This window comes from Stylophora pistillata, chromosome 6 (assembly GCF_964205215.1).
Source record: "Stylophora pistillata chromosome 6, jaStyPist1.2, whole genome shotgun sequence".
Classification (NCBI taxonomy): Eukaryota; Metazoa; Cnidaria; class Anthozoa; order Scleractinia; family Pocilloporidae; genus Stylophora; species Stylophora pistillata.
Genome location: NC_142524.1, coordinates 5612209 through 5632789, shown reverse-complemented (window position 1 = coordinate 5632789; position 20581 = coordinate 5612209). Strand labels below are relative to the sequence as shown.

General features: G+C 37.1%; 2 protein-coding genes across 2 annotated transcripts; both read left to right on the top strand.

Moving 5' to 3' along the window:
- Positions 1 to 4: 4 nt before the first annotated feature.
- Positions 5 to 13096, top strand: LOC111323203 (axin interactor, dorsalization-associated protein). Its single transcript, XM_088763302.1, has 10 exons — positions 5 to 202; positions 1766 to 1829; positions 3342 to 3404; positions 6978 to 7026; positions 7383 to 7449; positions 8335 to 8405; positions 9443 to 9574; positions 9876 to 9998; positions 10835 to 10952; positions 11487 to 13096. Exons 1-10 carry the CDS (start codon positions 96 to 98, stop codon positions 11581 to 11583), a joined length of 891 nt encoding a protein of 296 aa, XP_088619428.1. The 5' UTR covers positions 5 to 95; the 3' UTR covers positions 11584 to 13096.
- An 887-nt stretch (positions 13097 to 13983) lies between these two features.
- On the top strand, positions 13984 to 18667 carry LOC111345556 (uncharacterized). The gene is made up of 3 exons (XM_088763301.1): positions 13984 to 14628; positions 15794 to 16069; positions 17618 to 18667. Exons 1-3 carry the CDS (start codon positions 14517 to 14519, stop codon positions 18235 to 18237), a joined length of 1008 nt encoding a protein of 335 aa, XP_088619427.1. The 5' UTR covers positions 13984 to 14516; the 3' UTR covers positions 18238 to 18667.
- Positions 18668 to 20581: the final 1914 nt, after the last annotated feature.

The window sequence follows — 20581 nt, the reverse complement described above, 5'->3', positions numbered from 1 at the left end:
ACAAACCATGTACTTTTGCTGACAAATCTCGATAGCCAATATCGGAAAATTTTAAGCACCTGTGTGATGGATCTGCAAAATACCTAGACGAAAGTATGACTGAAAAGTCGAGACAAATAAACCAGTGGTATGTCTCTTTTGAGAAAGGAAAGGATTTTGATTCTTGGGGCCAGCTGGTGGAAGCCGCCGAGGAGTATTCCAGGTAGCATATGAAAACCGTATATTATCTATTTTATTTGCTTCCACTTTAATCATGTAGCACACATTTTGCTCCGTAATTTACTCCGATCTCATAAAAAGTAACGACGCTTATATAAGGTACTTTATGGCTAGCTTCGTCAGCGGAATTTGGCATGAACTGATCGAACTTTAGGATTTTTCGGTGTTGCATGAAACGGTTCTGTTTCGAACGATTCTCGTATGCGGAATAAATAATTAAGCTCTCAGAGGTTGCAATTATAATTATTTGGGCTTAATTTTTCCAGAAAACATATTTAATTTTTTGTCAAGAGTTTGGTTTTGTCTTTATTACTAAACCATTTACTGTATGTACGGTTAAAAATACCTGTAAAGTTCCCCAAGAGAAGATGATCATAGTTTTCGTATACTATGTAAATATTTTTCATGGCGAAAGGAAGGAAAACAGACTGTGTACCATGATAAGCTTGGGAGGATTATTAACAGCTACCTTGGAATGAATTAACATATATTTGTTGAAAAAATCCGGTAGCAACAGCACGAGTCTCTGTGGAAGTAATCGTGTTTAGATATATAAGGGGGGATAAAAATTTAGTGTGTTTGAATTTAGATTCGAGTAAATTTAACGTAAGTGTTTCATTTTGAACAATAAGTTCTTACAACCCAAGTTTCATCATATTTTACTACTCTAGCAGGTGATTCTTTTGTTGTAATCAAATCTCCATTGTCTTGCCTTTGAAACACTATGTAAACATTCCCTTTGTGGCAATTTTGATTGTTTTTTTTTTTTTTTTTCAGAAGGCCTTGGGCCTGCCAAATTCATTTGATATATGTAACTTAATTTACACAATTTTAATTTTTTGTTTTTGTTTTTTTTGTTACACTTAAGGAGAGGTGAAAATTTAACTGCAGGCTATTTGTAGTTAAATCTGTCTACATATGATAATCATATCTTTTATTTTTCTGATAAAAATGATAACTTTGTTACTATAATAATATATTAACATTTTTACTCCCAAGATCAGATAGAGAATTCTTTCCTATAACTGCTTCATATTTCCTTGTTAAGTAGTTACAAGAATTCAGCATTAGATAGAGACAAAAACTTTGAGTTTGAGTACTCTCATTACCTATATGCTGAGTAATGTATAGGCTTGAATTTTACAGGGAGAAGTAACTGTCATTCAATTTTGGGAGTGAAAGAGTTAAATTTGCCGGGGTAATGTGCCCACAATATTGACCAATGAGCTTATTTAGATGCAGAGGAAATTCTCCAACCTGTTCCGTTTGCTTTTCTCTTTCCACAACATTTTTTAACCCAGTAACTCCCAACCTCTGATTGTTAGTTCTCCCCTCTAACTGCTACACATTTTCTTGTAAATAAGTTATGAGAATTTGGTGTTAGATCAAGGTGTCAACTTCTGCCTGATAAGTTTGAATTTTCTCATTACCCATTTGCTGGATAATGGGTGAGCATTAAAGGGAGAAGTTACATGTTAATCTCTTCTGGGGTTAATGAAAGTCTTGTAGATGATCACAGATTAATAAATAAAGTTGTTTTGTCTAGACTTGCTAGAGACTTGAAAAAACATTGTACTCTGGGAAATAAGATGTTTCAAGAGGAACAGAAGGTTTGTGGACACAGTATTTAAATTTTCATTACATTGTGTAGACATCGATATTTTAACCAAAATGATATTAACTGTATCAATCTTGAAGCATACACCCTTAACTTGCCTTTTTATCAAGAAAATTCTGAGTTGCATATGCCACAGTAATTAATGCAAAAGGCAGTACATATATCCATTGAGCAGACAAGTTGTTTTGGCTATCTTTTAGCTGGACACACTCCAGTGCTTTCAAATGAATGCAAACAGATAAATTTTAAAACTTGACAAGATGACAACCACTGTAGAAAAATAATATTGGTACAGAGAGGGCCAATGAATGAATGAAAGAGTGTCTATGTTTTTAGCTATAAGCTAATGGGGGACACTAAAAAATTTAAAAGTCACATACATTTACAAATGTAGATGATAGTTATTTACAGTAGATAATTACAAAGATTATAAATTTATTTAGTTAAGTTTTAAATTTCAACGAGAGTTGAAAGGTCGACTTTTCTTATGTTCTTCTGGAACGAATTTAGAGTTTCTATCGTTCTTAGGTGTCTTGGTAACTTCGACCAGAGGAGAGGTCCCATATATTTAATAGAATTCCTACCAAATCTTACAGTTTCGAATCTTGGCAGTTCAAAGTCACTGTTCCGTAAATTATATTGAGTGTTCTTTATATTAAATAAGTCAGAAATATTCTCAGGTACGAGACTGTGCTTAACTTTAAACATCAAAGTGGCAATGTCTTGTAGGCGCCGATTGTTCAACGTCGGTAGTTTGGCACGACTTAGCAGAGTTCTTGATAGGACGCTGATCTAGTTTTGTACACCGCCCTAAGTGCTCGCTCCTGAATCCGCTCAAGCTTTCTCCGATCCGATGCATTACAAAAGTGCCATACTAAATGACAGTAGGTTAGATGGGGCAGAATTGAAAACCTGAAAAGTGATAGTTTAGCACTACAGGGTATCAAATTGCATAGCCTCACTAGGACCCCTACTTTTGACTGGCCTTAGAGCATAGATCACTGATATGACTAGTAAAACTCAATTTTTCATCTATTTTAACTCCTAAAAGCCTTATTTCCCCCATTCTGTTAATTGTATGACCATCTAGTACAGAAAAATTTTGGTTATCGTTGTCTTTGTCAACATTTCTCGGGGTGATCGTTAATAGCTGGAACTTTTCTGGGTTGGTTGAGAGATAGTTGTTCTTGTACCAGGATAGAGCTTTCTCTCCATGTATCTTGATACTTTGCGCGACAACGTCATGCTTCTTCCCCGTGACATACATCTGATGGTGGTTGGCATACATGCTCAAATTAGCATTATTTATATGAAATGACATATCATTTTGGAACAAATTCCACAGAATTTGCCAAGTAGATTTGTTCTATTTGGAACAAGCAATATACCTTATTCAGTTGCTCAAGAATACCAGATCTAGAGCTATTTGCATATATTACATAATTTTTAAATTTTATTTCATTGATAAGAAACTGAATAATTAAAAGTAGTTTTTTTTCTATAGAAACTGATGCTTAAAATGTCAGCTTGTTTTGAGAAAAGAAGCAAGACATTACTATCCACACAGGTGAATTTTAGCTGTGGTTATTTTTGTTTGTTTTACTTTATATCAAATGACATTGGATTTTGTTAAACATTTAAGAATAAATATTAGCGAGAAAAACACACAGCGTTTTGATGACTCCATGTCATCATTCTCAAGTGAGAAGAGCATAAAAATGAATAGTTAATTTATACCGTACAAAGGTGACAAATGTAAAAAGTTAAAAATTTTTTTAAAAATTTAAATAAATAATTGCGCGTATTGAGTTCATAAATGTAAACTATTAAATAAATAGTTTCGCGCGTATGGAATCCGATTGTTTGTTCAAAGTGGGCTTCATCTTCTTTATGAAAAGCATTTCATGAACTTAACAGTCCAGTTTCCCGGTGCACTTTTTAAGTATGTTGAAATGCTTGGTCAGGTTGCCGATGGTTTGTAGGCCGTGGTCGTTCTTTAGATGTTTGCTGATGGCTGAATTACGGTGCTCATCAATATATTGATGTAAATGCCGGCTGGTGTACCCGACATACTCTGCATCCCACAGATCACATTTATAATTATATACAACGCATTTACGTATATGAGCACGATCCTTCGCAGTAAAGCACTATTTGAGCAATAGTGAAAATCAGACCTGAAAAAAATTTCAGGCCTGTACGGGACTCGAACCACTGACCTCTGCGATACTAGTGCAGCGCTCTACCAATTGAGCTAACAAGCCAACTGGGAGCAGGCCATCAAATTAATTCGACATAAACCCGTAGATGATAAAGTAGTTGTTGTTGTTTGATACAACGCATTGTTGGCTAACTGTAGGAGGTTTAGGCTCACGCATTCTGAGATCTTCACAGATTTTGCGACTCTTCAACATGGGTTGAAGGGTGTGATCGATTTTGTTGCTTAGATCTGATAATTGCCTTTTCACTGCGTCAGCTGACTTTTGATCTTTAAAAGGCAAAACCACTCGGTCAACAGCATTTTCGTTGATGGATAATTGAGCTTGCACTCCAGGGTTTTCCAACCTAACTGAGGTGACAAAGTGAGAGATGGTGGAATTGATGAGGTGGTAGGGATACTTGAGGTTTGTAAACATCATCTTTAGATGGTCACATTCAGATTTGAAGGACTCCCATGTGGACGACAGGCGGAATGCACGATTCAGCATGGTCTTGAGTAGTGATTTCTTGTACCTTTTATCGATGTGGCTCTGGTGATGAAGCAGTAGGCCTGTGTTTGTTGGTTTCCGATAAACACTAGTTTCTAGTTTACAGCCTTTCTTGAGCACTTCCATACCGACAAAAGGTAACTTGTTTCCAGATGCTAGCTCCATGATGAAGTGTATGGATGGATGGCAGTTATTTAGCATTGATCATAAATCTTCTGCCGCTGGTACACTTGTGATAAATAACTGACATCCGTCCATACACTTCATCATGGAGCTAGCATCTGGAAACAAGTTACCTTTTGTCGGTATGGAAGTGCTCAAGAAAAACTGTAAACTAGAAACTAGTGTTTATCGGAAACCAACAAATACAGGCCTACTGCTTCATCACCAGAGCCACGTTGATCAAAGGTACACGAAATCACTACTCAAGACCATGTTGAATCGTGCATTCCGCCTGTCGTCCACAGGGGAGTCCTTCAAATCTGAATGTGATCATCTAAAGATGATGTTTACAAACCTCAAGTATCCCGACCACCTCATCAATTCCACCATCTCTCACTTTGTCACCTCAGTTAGGTTGGAAAACCCTGGAGTGCAAGCTCAAATATCCATCAACGAAAATGCTGTTCACCAAGTGGTTTTGCCTTTTAAAGATCAAAAGTCAGCTGACACAGTGAAAAGGCAAATATCAGATCTAAGCAACAAAATCGATCACACCTGTGTTGAAGAGTCGCAAAATCTGTGAAGATCTCAGAATGCGTGAGCCTAAACCTCCTATAGTTAGCCAACAATGCGTTGTATATAATTATAAATGTGATCTGTGCAATGCAGAGTAAGTCGGGTACACCAGCTGGCATTTACATCAACGTATTGATGAGCACCGTAATTCAGCCATCGGCAAACATCTAAAGAACGACCACGGCCTACAAACCATCGGCGACCTGACCAAGTGTTTCAACGTACTTAAAAAGTGCACCGGGAAACTGGACTGTTTAGTTCATGAAATGCTTTTCATAAAGAAGATGAAGCCCACTTTGAACAAACAATCGGATTCCATATGCGCGAAATTATTTATTTAATAGTTTACATTTATGAACTCAACACGCACAATTATTTATTTAAATTTTTAAAAATATTTTTAACTTTTTACGTTGTCACCTTCGTACGGTATATATAAATTAACTATTCATTTTTATTCTCTTCTCACTTGAGAATGATGACATGGAGTCATCGAAACGTTGTGTGTTTTTCTCGCTAATATTTATTCTTAAATACTTTATATCAATTTGTGTTATTCTTTCTGCACAAGTAAAAATCTTGGAGAAAATCATTCAAACAGTGGGTTCTGTATAATGTACCACATATGTGTATTTTTCTTTATCTGACACAAAATTAATTATAGTCACTTCTTAAGACATTTTTGCTGGGTGACAACATAAGATGCAATTATTTCACTTCTGTTGACTATTTAAGGCTTGATTTCAATTAAATAGCAGCTTGAAGTAACAGTACATTTAAACGCAAGGTCAACTAGTATGTGAATCTAGAACAACACGGTAAAGACCATACAGTTTGCGGAGTGCAGCATGACTGTAGCATGCCATCAAAATATTCCGCATGCCATCAAAATATTCCGCATGCTATCAAAATATTCCGCATGCCATCAAAATATTCCGCATGCCATCAAAACATTCCGCATGCCATCAAAACATTCCGCATGCCATCAAAACATTCCGCATGCCATCAAAACATTCCGCATGCCATCAAAACATTCCGCATGCCATCAAAATATTCCGCATGCCATCAAAATATTCTGCATGCCATCAAAATATTTCGCATGCCATCAAAATATTCCGCATGCCATCGAAATATTCCGCATGCCATCAAAATATTCCGCATGCCATCAAAATATTCCTATCAGACAGCCTCAGATTCTTTTATTTTAGGTCACTTTGGTACACCTCAGCAAAATCTCTTCCAAACACATTTGATATTAAGTTTGATTTATATATCTTATTATTAAACATTTTGTTGTGTAGTATCACTGAGTATTTTTATGAGTTGTGCCATATTATGACAAGCCCGTAGGGTGAGTCAAAATACAAACAACTAATAAGAATACTCAGTGATACTACACAACAAAACCTTTCAAAGAGATTAATTTTATTATCCAACATGCCAAATTGTTATTTCAATCTAGGCAAATTTCACAGATATTTATTTACAGCTCTCTGGAGTACAAATGTTTCATGATATTTTTACTCAATTCATGTACTATTTGTACTCTACATTGTGCAGTGTGATGATAAAAATTACTATTCCAATTGCATGGGGGGCACTAAAATTGTGAAGTAAATCAACTGGTTAGTTTCAATCAATAATTGCTTTCATAATTAGTCTTGAATGGAGTTTTTAATTTTAATTCACATAAGGCCAGAGACGATGAGATTTCATTTGATGATATCAAGAAAGTTGGTGAAGGTGAGAGTGCAATTAATTTATTTCATAGTATACTGACACAGCTCCTTGCCTGACAGTTTTCCAATTGGCCAGTATCTGATTACTCCAGACTTATTAAATTAGAAACAATTGGTACAACCTCTTTGTAGGAGGCATGCAGCTGCCTAATGGTTATACTGTACCCCTCTCCCATGTTGCAACCACTTAAGTTTTGCAACATGCAAAAAATGGTTCCAATGTTATTCCTATGAAGCCAACTTCAGTATATGATATTTCTATTAACTGGTATCACAATGTCTTTTTAAAATAATTATTATAATTTTACAACATTTTAAACTGCAGCATTTTAAACTTATCAACTCTTTTTTTTTTCGCAGTGTTGAGAAACTTAAATGTAGGTTGGAATAGTCCTTTTCCAGTCAGGATTGAAGAACCTAAAAGTAGGTTAGTCATAGTAAAGATCATTTTTTTTTTTTTGTAATTTTCTTTATTTTTTTGGCATTTTACAAAACATTACTCTACTTACAATACACTACAGGACTCAGTTACAGTACGTTGCTTACAATAGTTTACTGAGAACACACCACAAACAAAGTATAGTTTACAATAAACTTGATTACAGCAGATGACTTACTATCAATTACTTCCACTATCTACACGATACTCTACATTTATGTTACGTAATGACATATTACACTCCTTTCAATATGTTACATAAATTACTTACAGTACCTTAATAACAGTATATAGCGAAATTGTGTGCTTTACAATAAAATTGACTTCGTATGCTACTTTACATTGTCTGGACACCCATCCCACAAAACGATATGTGGCAAAAGCTTATTCCATTTCTGAAAATGTTTAGCTAATTTATTTATAGTAAAGATCATTGGGTAAGTTTTAGTTTGTTGCTTGTGACTGGGCTACCACCAGAGATAAATTCATTTGAGACATGTCAAGCTATGTGATTATAGTTGGCTTCCTATTTCTGATACCTATAACACCATGTGGAAAAAATTAAACTTTTTTCTCTGCTAGAATGAGGAGCACAGCAGATTGGTCATGCATGTGACCTGATAAGCCCTGTCTTAATCACAGGAGGGTTGAAGCCTCCCATGTCCTTAGCCAGGGTCATTTTGTCAAGTTTTGATGTTAACTGTCTCTCAAACACTGTACTGCAGCCATCTGAAGGATAGAAAGCTCACAATTTTTTTTTCTGTCCAGTGTAGCCTCAAACATTTAGATAAGCTGACTGAAATTGTAAATCCTAGCTCACACATTGAACTGTTCCATTACATACCATTGATTATATGATGTTTACAAATTCAGTTTTGTTGCTGATGCTGATGATGTAACAGAATATGGAGACGAGAATGGGAGTGAGCATACATCTTCAGTTGGTAATTTTTTTTTCCTTTTTTTTTTTAATGCTTGAACAAAATCTAAGATCCTAGGCATCCAAGGTATTACTGACATCACTATTAATTAATATCTATAGTTTTCTTTTCTATCAGTAATTGTACAGTAGAGCATGCATCACAAAATTACTTACACTGCTCATGATGATCCCATTTTCAGAAAGGGCATTAGTCACCCAAATTAATTCAGAGGTGGGCCTGATTATTAGTCTGACTTGTGCCATGAAAACTAGCCTCGCTTTTAATTGAGTGAAAATTCCATGATGTTACAATTGTTTTTAAACATGTTTTTCACTATCAGATTAAAAAGGCTGGTGTTAGGCCTTTACACATTCTGCTCGAAAGAAAGGCTATTCTGCTCAAAATAATTGCCTCCAAAAAAGGCTATTCTGCTCGAGATTATGCTCCAAAAGTACTATTATGCTCGAATTATGCTTCTGTAAAAATCGATATTCCTGGGTTCAAAATACTCAAACATGATAAATAAGACATTATATCGCCTTTCCAGAACCCAACATATGCGCATTTATTATTTAATCCTTAAAACTAACATGGGTAATAACTTCTAAAAAGAGTCTGGGGCAACCGTGAACCTATATTATCAGAAATGTCTTTGTCCATCCACTGTCACAGACCGCCATCTTGTTTTGCTCAGATGCTTGTGCCCAGCTCCCTCTCAGACTGATTCCCAGGCCCCAGAATATGCAAAATGGCCAAAAATTGCCTATTCTGCTCGGATTATGCCCCAATCGAATATTCTGCTCCTGAGGCCCTATTATGCTGGAAATTCTGCCGGCAGAATGTGTAAAGGCCTAGCTAGTGTACAGAAATTCAATAAAATAGCAATTTGGCTCACCATTGTTTTATGAAGGAGGGCTAGAAACTTACAGAAGAGAACTATCAGTATAAACAGTACTCAGTTGAGCTTACATGTGTTATACGTTTGATTTTGTTTTTGTTTTTTTTTTACATTTTTATTTTCTTATAGAGCGATATTTATCTTTTTTCTTGTTTTAAAGCTGAAGGAGGATCATTGTTACCTCGGATCCCATATGAAGAGGGAGTTCATCGTCTTGTGGTGCGAATCAACCAGATTGGACTAAAGGATGCCCATGTGTACATTAATCCATTTTTTACTGTTTCTGTGAAAGGTAACCATTAATTACTATATCAACGTGCAACTTATGCCTTTAACCCCTAACAAGTGACTAGTATCAAATTTATCCTTACAGTAACCCCTCGGCTGAATCACGCATAGGACCATGAGAATAAAGAAAATGATCACCAACTAATAAACAGCTCTTGATTGTAACACAAATTCTCCTTGTCGACACCTAAGGGAATTTATAGAGAACAGTATGGAGAATATGCATACTGATATCAGGGGTGTGAGGGGCTAAGAAATGAATGCAGTAGCTTTTTATTGAACTATTGAGTGTTTTCCTTTCATAGATGCCAACAGTGTGAATGTCACCCCAGCTCAGGACACACCCGTATCAAACAGAAGTAATGGGAAGTTTATCAACTTCGATGTTGATGTAGAAATTCAAAAACCTATAGAGAAACTTCCAAGAGGTTAGAGTTATTGTACTCTTTTAGTTTTAGAATTCCACATATTACATCTGTTGGGCTCTTTGTCAAAAAAAGACATTGTCAAAATGAGGACTTAAAAAAAAAATAAACCAGGGAATTCCACCAATCACAGCCAGTTAAGACTGCAGAAAATTGTACTAAAAAGTTAGAAGAAGGTTTGATTCATTTGTTCACAAATTTATTTCAAGTAATTAAACTGAAGTCCTCAGTACAGTGCCATTGATTTGAAAATTACAAGCTTTGTTTCTACCAAATTAATCCTCTTCGTGTTGTGAAACACATAAGGCCTTGCCCAAAGAGTGCCACTGGCTTCTTTCGGGTGCTTGTCGGTCCAGGTGACCCCATGTCCAGCTGTTTTCCTTCTACCAAACATTGTTTGAATGGTTTAGAATTTAAGCAAAATGGAACACACAAAAAATCCCTGAGGCAACATTCCACAAGGCAATACAGGACAATTTGAAAGGGGAATCCTGCAGTCTATCAGAATTCACAATGAGGAGCTTTTTCCACACACCCCCTTCAGAATGTTTCACATGTTTCTCACGTTTGACATGTTTTATTTATTCTGACAAATCTAGCCTTATCTGTTTTACCCTTAGCAGTTAAAACCTAATGTAAAACTTTGCCTCACCGTGTCAATAAATCAGGTGACAAAACTTGACAAACTTCCAAGGTAAAAGAAGTTACCTTCTTATAAAACCCAAATTCTCCCAACATATTTACAAGTTAATGTATAGTGACCAGAAGGGAGAATTGATTTTTAGGTATTGGGTAGTGTAAACGTGTTACTGAGACTTCTCATTGTTGTCACCCCTTAGGTACAGCGATATTCTTTGAGTTCAAACATTACAAACCCAAAAAGGATGTAGTGAGCACAAGGTGTTTTGCATTCATGGAACAGGACGAATTTAAACCTGGTCCTGCCTGTATTGAACTGTAAGTAAAGACTGCAGCAATTTTAAGCTATTTGAATGACTAAAGAGTCTGTACAGATAAAAGCGGCGGCCGTGAGATCATATTGAAAGGGCCTGGATCTGAGCCATAGTCCCGAATAATGTCTTGCGTTCTTGAGCAAGACGCTTACAGTGATTTCAATACCTATTTTCATAAGCGCTGCTGATGGTGTGCACCTGTACCTGGAAAAGGGACCGTAGAACGAAACTCAAACACGAGGGCGGTAATAGGTCATATAGCACTGTGTTTACCCGTCATCGACTGTGCAGTTGCTTTTTTCTGTCTGTCTGACTGTCAGGCACTCCATCTGACTGACTTTATGACCATCTGATGGTCATTGACTTTCTCTCTATCTGAATGCCTGTCTGTCTGACCAACTGATTTTTGACTTCGTCCGGCTGTTTATTTGACTGACTCACGGCTTTCTGTCTGTCTGAATATTTTTCTGTCCGTCAGCAGTTGTTTGTATTCCGATACCACTTTCTCAAGGTCTTAATCAACAATTTCTTTTTTCAGCTATCAGAAACCGACGGATTTTCATCGCAAGAGGTTAAATCTATTTACACAAAAACCGCTTTATCTTCACTTGACGCTCAAAGTCCTTGATGACTGATGTCGTACAGAAGATACTTTGCGAGCAGGCCATTATTTTAAGTCCTTCGCCATGAGCATTTCTTTTTCCGCGAAAGAGTTTAAGGCCTAGGGTGAACTTGATCAGCGCTAGGCGAGAGGTCTGCAAAGGTTGTAAGGGGCCTGGCACTAATAAAAGTTAGCACCAGATCCCTTGCCGACCTCTTGCTTTGCTCATGGCCGCTTTGCTCATGGCCGCTTTGCTCATGGCCGCTTTGTTCATGGCCGCTTTGCTCATGGCCGCTTTGCTCATGGCCGCTTTACTCACCTTGCCAACCTGCTCGTTGTCTATACAAAAATGGTGTTTTTCATTTGCTAAAAACACGGGCATGGGGTCAAAGGATAAAAGACCTCTTTATTCAATTCATACGCGTATATTATTAACATTTTAACTGCAATCTGGTGTAAAACCAAAACTACCCAAGATATCAATGAATATGAATATATGAAAATCATATATGTGTACTGCGGTTCCATGAAATGTATGAAGCGATCCACGCAGTACTGAACCCTACTTTTGTAGTGGTGGCCTTATTTCCACAATTATATAAGTAAGGTTCATTACTGCGAGGATCGCTTTTATACTTTCCAAAATATTTTACAAGGGGGAGGAAACAAGCTATTTTTTATCACAAAGAGTTAGTTGTTTTTTTTTTTTCACTGACAATGCATTTTTACAAATAATTATTTTTAAAGTGGCTATGAGCTTCTGAAGCCAAAAATGAAGCTATATAGCCCAAATTCTTCATTTGACTGTAACAAGTGACATTCAAAAGTCGAAAGAACGTGTTTAATTTTAAAACCAACTTACGGCGTTACACTGTCTTTTAACGAAAGCAGCATTTTGTCTACTTTGCATCCCATTAGATTTGTGCGATATTGAAAAAAAGGAATGTTTTAAAGTAGTTGTTCCTTGTCTTCTTAAATTTTAGGGGCCGTATATCTGGTATCGAATGTTAGAGATAAACGAGGAAAAAAGCTTTTTTTTTTAGTTATATAAGTATTTTAAAGATAACTTAGATTTAGACATTATTTAGTAGGTCGATTTATTATGAAAATATTAGGTGAGATCTATAACTGTAGATGGCGATATATGTAGTTAGGAAAATTTATTTGTTAGAAGAGCTCGTTTCATCGTAGATCATAATTAGGGTTTTTATTATTATCGGAAGAGAATTTTGATTGAGTTTCGAATAGGAAGCCGGAATTGCAGAGCTTTTTCTTTACTTCGTTCTGTGATTGGTCCAGAAAGCTCGCGCCACTTTCTCAGCCAATCAGATGCAAAACTAAAACCGACTTGGCCGCCCGCGTTTTTCCGGGTTTTCCCGCGCTGAAAGCAAACTGGTTGTTTTTACTTTGAGTTCTTATCGGTTCTCAAAGATCTTTATCTTTCTTCTGATTTTTTTTAATTTTTTTTTTTATTACCTTGATCGGTTTAATGACACTCGATCGAAAATAACTCGACTGAAAAATAAAGGTTTAAAGTGATTATCATTCTTAGTGGTCATCATTCTGTTTGTCAAACTTTTTATTTAGCTTGTGCCTGTAACTAATGTTTCGTCCTTTGATAACACTGGATGCTTGTCAATCCCTGCACGACAAGATCTAAATGACAGAGTCTGTGTTCTGGGGGTGTTAGTAAGGACTTCAGGCGAAATTCTTTTCCATCTGCGAGTCTTAAAGATTGGCCTCTATCTGAAAAAGATTCCACCGTAAAAACTTTCTTCAATTGTACCATTTGATTAGAAAGGTCTTCCAAGGAGCAATGCTATCTCCCTTTTCAACCATTAAAAGCCAGAAAAGGTCCAAAGTCAAAAAAGGTGTATTGTTATTCATGGCTAAGCTAAAGACAATGGCTCGCTCGGTCAGAGAGCGGCATTTTTGAACGCAATTTCGACTACAACTTTTCAAACTGAAATGGATAGAGGTTCCCACCGGCCAATTTTCAAACTTAAAACGGATTCTGTGGGAGTAAAGATTAATCTTTTATTTGTCGCGCGTTGATTATTCAAGGGTAGTAAGGGTTTTCAGGAAAATGAGTCCATACTAAAAATGCCCGAATTTAGTGTATTCTCAAGTTCAAAAGGATAATACTTCGTAAAAATCGTTCATTTTAGGCGCAAATTGTAGATACATCTTTAATCTTCAAAAAGCCGTGCATTGATTTAGAAGCAATCACTTCCGATACTCAGAAAAGTGAGTTTTATGAAGCCTAGTTGGCCCATTTTGGTCCATTCTTCTCTAATTAAGGGCTGCTCTAAGCGAAGTCGCCTTCGAATTTGGTTATGAATAATGCATGGTGTCCACCCATCCTGCCCCATGATGACCCCCATTAGCACAATCTTGTTAGCCCTAGATTACCATTCATGACAAAATCAAGTACCGTAAGTAAGAAGAAAATTTCTTTTCGTTAGTTGTTTACAAAGTGAATATCTAAGTGACAGGTTTCAGGCAATTATATCTAATTACTTTTTGAGGGTTTGAAGGAGATATATAGACTGCTGACTCAGTTGAAGACCCACTCTTGTATAAAAATTTCCACGAAAGTTTTTTTTTTTTTTTTTTTTTTTTTGAACAAACAGGTTTGCTACGTCAAGAAATGACCAGGGCCATTAGAATCAGGGTCAAAGTCAACTGGTTATTCAATCCGACTGATGCCTTAAAAGCTCCTCTCTATTACCTGCTTGCACATCTTCACTTCGAGCAGTCCTTTTAGCTTGTAAGAAAATAACCACGGGATCCATTAAGATGCCATGAATCATGTCCTATGTGGTAATCGTGACGAGTAGATTACGGTACAGCTCAGAACCCCCATCACAAAACTCTTAAATTAAAAGTTCAGAAGAACGTAGCATAGTGAGGAGAGCACAATAGCTCACCAGATAAGTTTGGATAGTTATACACTTTTGTGACAATATGGGGAAGATGAACTTTCGTGGTTTCGCTTTCCTTATGGCGTTGTTCATAGCAGTTCAGCTAACCACTTTTACCTGGGCCGCACAGAATCTTACAAAAACCTCAGGAAAAGGTAAAAAGTCTTCCCTTTATGCCTCATCCCTTTCGCACACGCATACCGTATTCACTGATTAAGCATTACGCCCGAATAGGCTATCTGAGACTGTAACTCAATCACGAGCGGGCGGAAGCCCTCGCAATCTATTTTCCGGCGGAAATTTTTTTCTCCGTTTCAAACGGTGTAGTTCTTCAATAGACCCACATTAAAGTGCGGCAGTTACTTTTAAAATTTATATTATGGTAGACTCTGTGTCGGTTGTTAATGTGATTCCGACACTAGAAAACCTTCACATTTTGATTTCCGATCGACAAATTTTGAACTATGTACATGTACTTCTAAACAAAATCAGTTACCTGTTGAAAAAAATTTACAGTGAATGAAAGAACTTGTTATGAACTTCAATTTTTAATTTCACGTTACTTTTTAAAGGATTCTAGTAGTTACGAGCAGATGTTGCATTTTGAGGATAAGAAAAAAACTGAGATATTTGGTGTACGCTCGATGGGTCATTCAGAGCCAAATTGAAAATTGTTTCTTGTTTCAAGTTTTCGCCTTTTTTTGTGAGGATGGGAGATGACTTAATGAACGTTAAGTAAACGCTGACTAAACCGGGGTGGGTTACGCTACCCTTCAAAGCAGTTTACACTGGAAGTTATTTCTACGAAGTATGGAGAGTAAAAGAACCTCCTTCTTCGAATTCCATTGTCTGTCTTCAATTTCAGTCCTCACGGCGGATTGAAAGCGTATCCAAGATATTCAATTTTTTCCTAACCGAAAAAATAAAGCATTAATTTTGCATTAGGGACCGGCCATTTCCTATCGCTGAGGGAGGGGGGATAATCGAAGTATTTTTTTTTGGGAGGGGGGGGTTTAAGGATTTGGGGGGATCAAATGCTACTCAGTGGGAACGAAAGAAGGGGAGTCAGCTGTCGCTAACAGATTTTAAAGAGGGGATTATAGAAAAGTGACTGCCGATAAGGGGTGACAAAAGAATACAGCCTGAGATTGAAATTTCAACTCTCATCATTGTTCAAGAATGATAATTCAATGGAGGAATAACACACGGACCCCTTAGAAAGTAATCAATGGAGGATAGCATTATAATTAACAAAATTTAGCATAATTTTGAGAATCGTGGTAATTTAAACAAAAAGAAAAACTTTCTCTTTTGTCAAAGACTATGATGAGCAGGGGAAACACTTGGGTGAACAACCAGTACGTCGCCGGGTACGAGCGTGCACACTTATAGATTTCTCACTGGGTCGTCGTAAACCAGTCTTTCCAGTGCCGAATCATGTTACTTTCTCCATTTGCCAAGACAATCATTACGCCACTTTCTATGATAATGATTGGGGAATTGCACGTTACGCAGTATACAAGATTACCGCCAAGCAAGCCAAGGCAGCCAGGGTACAAAGACATGGTGACTCATGGAGACTGACTCGGAGGCCAGGTTAGGTGGCTAGTTAGTTTGTTATAATAATTTACTTTTGTGATAATGCAATTTAGGCAAAAAAATTTCTTATTCAGCTACTGTTCTATTTTAGGGCAAAAGAACGCGCAAAACATGCCACGGCATATACATTATAAGGCAAAAATACAACGGACAGAAGGCGAACAAAATGGCCGCGCTGACAACCCAAACTTTGTTTCGTTTTTCGTCTTTTAGGATTGACTTTTTAAGAAAGAAGCTCTTATCTCATCATATTTTGTTTTATTCAGTGTAGAATATAGTGTGCGCTGTGGTGTTTACCATTTGTTAAATATATACGTATACATATCATATATACATACATATATATTAACAAAGCTCCGTGATTTGTTTACAAAGCTCCATGATTGTAGAGCACTCTCCGATTCGACGATAAGGTTTTTTACATATATATACATAACAATTATTCGCCTCAGGTTTGGTGAATATCGTCGAATAATCCCCGAGACGAAGTCAAGGGGATTATTCCACAATATTCACCGAACCTGAGGCGAATAATTGTTTTAGTATAATTTCAGAGCTGAACAACAGAGAAATTTCTAAAATCATAACATTTTAGTAACATTTATTAACATTTTAATTTAACATTTTATATAAACCGCCTATATAAACCGCGTGGAGCGGTTTATATAGCGTCATATAAGGAACCGCTCGACCAGTCAGATTGCTGGAAACTCTTTGCTCAGCTCTGAAATTATACTGAATATATATATACTCATATTAAAAAACGTAAATTTAAAAATAATATTTATAAATACATCTTTTTTCTTCAAATTTTTTTATATTGGCGAAACTAGTCGCCACTTCTCTACTAGGATAAAGGAGCACACGGAAAGCGATAAAAACTCGCATATTTTTAAGCGTTTCAACACATCTCCTTCTTGTGAGAACAAATACTCCCTTTCTTGCTTAAGTATTCTGGATTCTGCTAACAACTCAATTGATTTAAAACTAAAAGAAGCTTTTTATATAAATCAGATCAAACCAGTCTGAACTTAACAAACAATTACAGCATTATAACTCTTTTCTAGCTTTTTAGTTTACACCTTTGATGTTTGGTGTCACGTTGTAATTAGTACCCGCTTTTGTATTACATCATACTGTAAATATTTTATTCATCTACTTGTCTGTTATATAATTACTCACGATCTGTTACTCATTGATTGAAGATGGCATAAGCATGTCCAGAGTTACCTCTGGCATGCCGAAACATGTCTCTCAAAAAAGTTGTCTATTTCTTACAATATTTAACATACTTGCTACTACTACGACCTTATGGAAAAGAAAAGGTATTCACAAATTTGCAGTGTTTTTAAAAACGGGTCTCTATATGTGTGTGTGTGTGTGTGTGTGTGTGTGTGTGTGTGTGTGTGTGTGTGTGCACGTGCGCCCGTGTGTGTGTTTATTGATAGATAGATAAATAGCCTTATAAAAGAACCAACCCAACCACGATGAGGGAAGAGAGCATGAGAACATTTAAATTTTAATTCAAAATTCTCTTATAATTAGGAGCGGTTATTCTTCAAGGAAGCAGTGCCCTGTACAAGAATCAACCCAAGCCGTCTGAATATGACAGGGGCCACATCGTTCCTTTCGGTATCTTAGCGTACAGCGACCAAAGTACCCGTGCCACCTTCACTTACACCAACTGCGTACCACAAATTGACAATTTCAACAGAGGTCAGTGGAAAGTGTACGAAATGAAAATAGTAAAATATGCTCGGGACTTTTGTTCTCTAAAAGGCGGAACCCTTTACCTGATCACTGGTACATCTAAGGTTCAATTTAATGAGATACTTAATACTCAAGGTAAAATAACAGGGGTGGGTAAGTCAGTGCAAAACGTGAAATGGTTCCATAAAAATGTGAACCTCGGAAAAAGGATCGCAATTCCAAACTCGATGTGGACAGTGGGCTGTTGTTGGAGTAAGAAGTATGGAGTGGTGGGAGCGTTTGGTGTAATGGGGGATAATTCTTTAGATCCAAAGTTAAATGAGTTTATGATGTCCAGACAAAACGTCACATATGTTGAAAAAGTCCTTCGCTTAGAGCATCGAGGAATTAAGTTATTTCCGGGAGACAAGGATTGCTACAAGCCAAGAAAAAACATTGCATTATATCGATTATGATTTTATCATGTTCTTTTAAAGGAGCATGGGTAAAATCCCAGACAAAAATCCAAGGGCACCTTGCCTAAAATAACCAGATGGAGATCAATGCACAATTTTTGTTACATCTCAGTTAGTGAGTACGCTATGATTGGTTTATTTGATGGGCCGTACTTCACCGTATAGCCCCCTAAATTCAAAAGTTTGCTTGAATTAAAATCCTCCCCCAGCCTCTTTTTTCAACCCAGAGATAAAATAAATATCTAACTGAATCGTTTTTCTTGGGCTGTATTGCAAGTTACACTGAAACTCGGTTAGAAAGAGGTAGTTATGTAGCTTGTATTTCCATCCTGTCCCATCCTTTATGTTCATAAATATGTACGATACTATATCTACTAAAGAATCTATATTGTAACGAAAAGGTTGATTAAAGAAATTAAAAGAAAGTTGAGGTTGCCCCAAACATTTTGTCAAAGATTTGATACCTAGCTATTTTGTTTTTTATTTTGTTTTTGCTTGGTTAACTGGATTCTCTTAGTAATTTCCCACCTCATTAAAGAGGACGTAGTGTCTAGAAAAGCACCTATTTTTCTTTTCGCCAACAAAAAGGTTAATACAAAGATGGAATCTCGCCAAAGTTTCAGCTTCCGAAGCGCTTACTAACCATAGGAAATCATCAAAGAGCAGGAAGTACAAATTTCATGAAATAGACTCCGTAAACCTGTTTTCTGATTCGAGCTGTTTGAGACAACGCTCTCTTGCAGTTTCTCTAGCTAAGTATACTTCGAACGCAGTCGACCTTCTCAAACTGCTAAGTCTTTCAATGCGTTCTGGCTCGAAGCAATTTGGCTCTTCTGCAGGCATGTTTGTTTCCCGCCAAGATGGCGGCGCTATCGCTCGATTTTCGTGCAAGGATTTCTTATGGTTAATGAGCGCTTTGGAGGCTGAAACTTCGTTGAGTATTTTATCTTTGGATTAACCTTTTTGTTGGTGAAAAGACTGAAAAGAGAACTCTGGACCCTACTTCTTCTATAAAGAGGCTTCGTTTACATTCGTAAGGAACCAATTCATGAGACTTTCCATATTAGAGGCCACTCAATCATTTCTCCATTCGATGACGCAAATTTCTGAGGTTATTTTTCGTGAGTGTAGGCCTGACGAAATCATATACTCTCACTCACAGCAATCTTCAAATGAGTGTCTGAGCTTATCCGTGTTGGATTCATCCTTTTACCTCATTGCGCTCTGCAACTGGCCTAAAAACTAGTGCCATCCTTGCCCGCTACCAAACCCTCATTACTGGCCCTGTACAACGCCCGTTTTCGCTCGCGAGCAGATTTGTGACAAGTCGTTGAGACGTTTGCGGGGGGGAAAGGAAGCATGGCATTAATATTAAGCCGAGACCCCCTTAACCGGCTCCCTTTTCTTCGTGCCGAAGCGCCGATATTGAGGGTCTATACGCAGGCTGGTGACAATAAATCAACCATGCAATCAGAAGCAGGACTAAACTCAAATTGTGACTTGGTTTCCTCGTCACAAGTCGCCAACCCCGGTGTTTCCCTTCAGTTCTCATGCTAATGTTGACCTTGTTTGGGGAATTACTTTGGTCTTGATCTTATGCCACTTGATCAAAAACGCTCAAAATCGATTGTTTGATTCCAATTGTGAATAGTACGTCTTATTATATTGCTGGCAGAGCCCGCGGGCAATATGAAGCGAGTCCTGTGTTCTGATTGGCTACCCGAGCGGCAAGATGGGCCTACCTTGCCCGCTCGGAATTACCTGCTATGATACCATGCAAGAAAAACATTGCTTGGAGGGAACTTGGAACAAAAATGATAAAGATCGAGAGATTACAAATTTTTATAATCTCTTGTAAAAATATAGATCAAACCTTACCCTGCCAAAGTGATCTAGTCCGCCCGATTACAAGGCCTTAGCTCCTAAGAAATGTAAGAGTATCTATTCTCGTTGGTCGTAGCTCCTGATTATAGCTCTATTGGAGAGTTTAAGAGAATGTACGTCAAAGAGCTTCGACTTTCTCAATCTTCCGCTCATAGTTCTCTAAATTAAAGAAATATTTTCAGGCTTTTGATCTGGTTTTCTCACTGAACAAAATTTGCTGCTCAAGAACCCAGTTTTGTGGGTAAATAATGGATCGTGGTTAATAAGATACTGCACAATAAAGGCTGTTGAGAAGGTGCTTAGCTTTTCGATTGATTACTACTATAATTTGGTTTTTTTTTTTTTTTTTTGAGCTGACCTGTGATTGCGCCTACAGAATATTGGATGTAGCCTGTCAATCATCTTCCTGATTTGTGCCCGACAAATCTACCCAGCGTTGTTTTCAAGCCTTTAAGATATA

Bases quoted from the DNA above. Each gene is read 5' to 3' on its own strand.
- LOC111323203 (XM_088763302.1), top strand. From the start codon at position 96: ATGACTGAAAAGTCGAGACAAATAAACCAGTGGTATGTCTCTTTTGAG. The intron at 1,830-3,341 runs GTTTGTGGACAC...TTTTTTCTATAG, and splicing joins TGTTTCAAGAGGAACAGAAG to AAACTGATGCTTAAAATGTC. The intron at 8,406-9,442 runs GTAATTTTTTTT...CTTGTTTTAAAG, and splicing joins TGAGCATACATCTTCAGTTG to CTGAAGGAGGATCATTGTTA.
- LOC111345556 (XM_088763301.1), top strand. From the start codon at position 14,517: ATGGGGAAGATGAACTTTCGTGGTTTCGCTTTCCTTATGGCGTTGTTC. The intron at 14,629-15,793 runs GTAAAAAGTCTT...CTTTTGTCAAAG, and splicing joins TACAAAAACCTCAGGAAAAG to ACTATGATGAGCAGGGGAAA. The intron at 16,070-17,617 runs GTTAGGTGGCTA...TCTTATAATTAG, and splicing joins GAGACTGACTCGGAGGCCAG to GAGCGGTTATTCTTCAAGGA.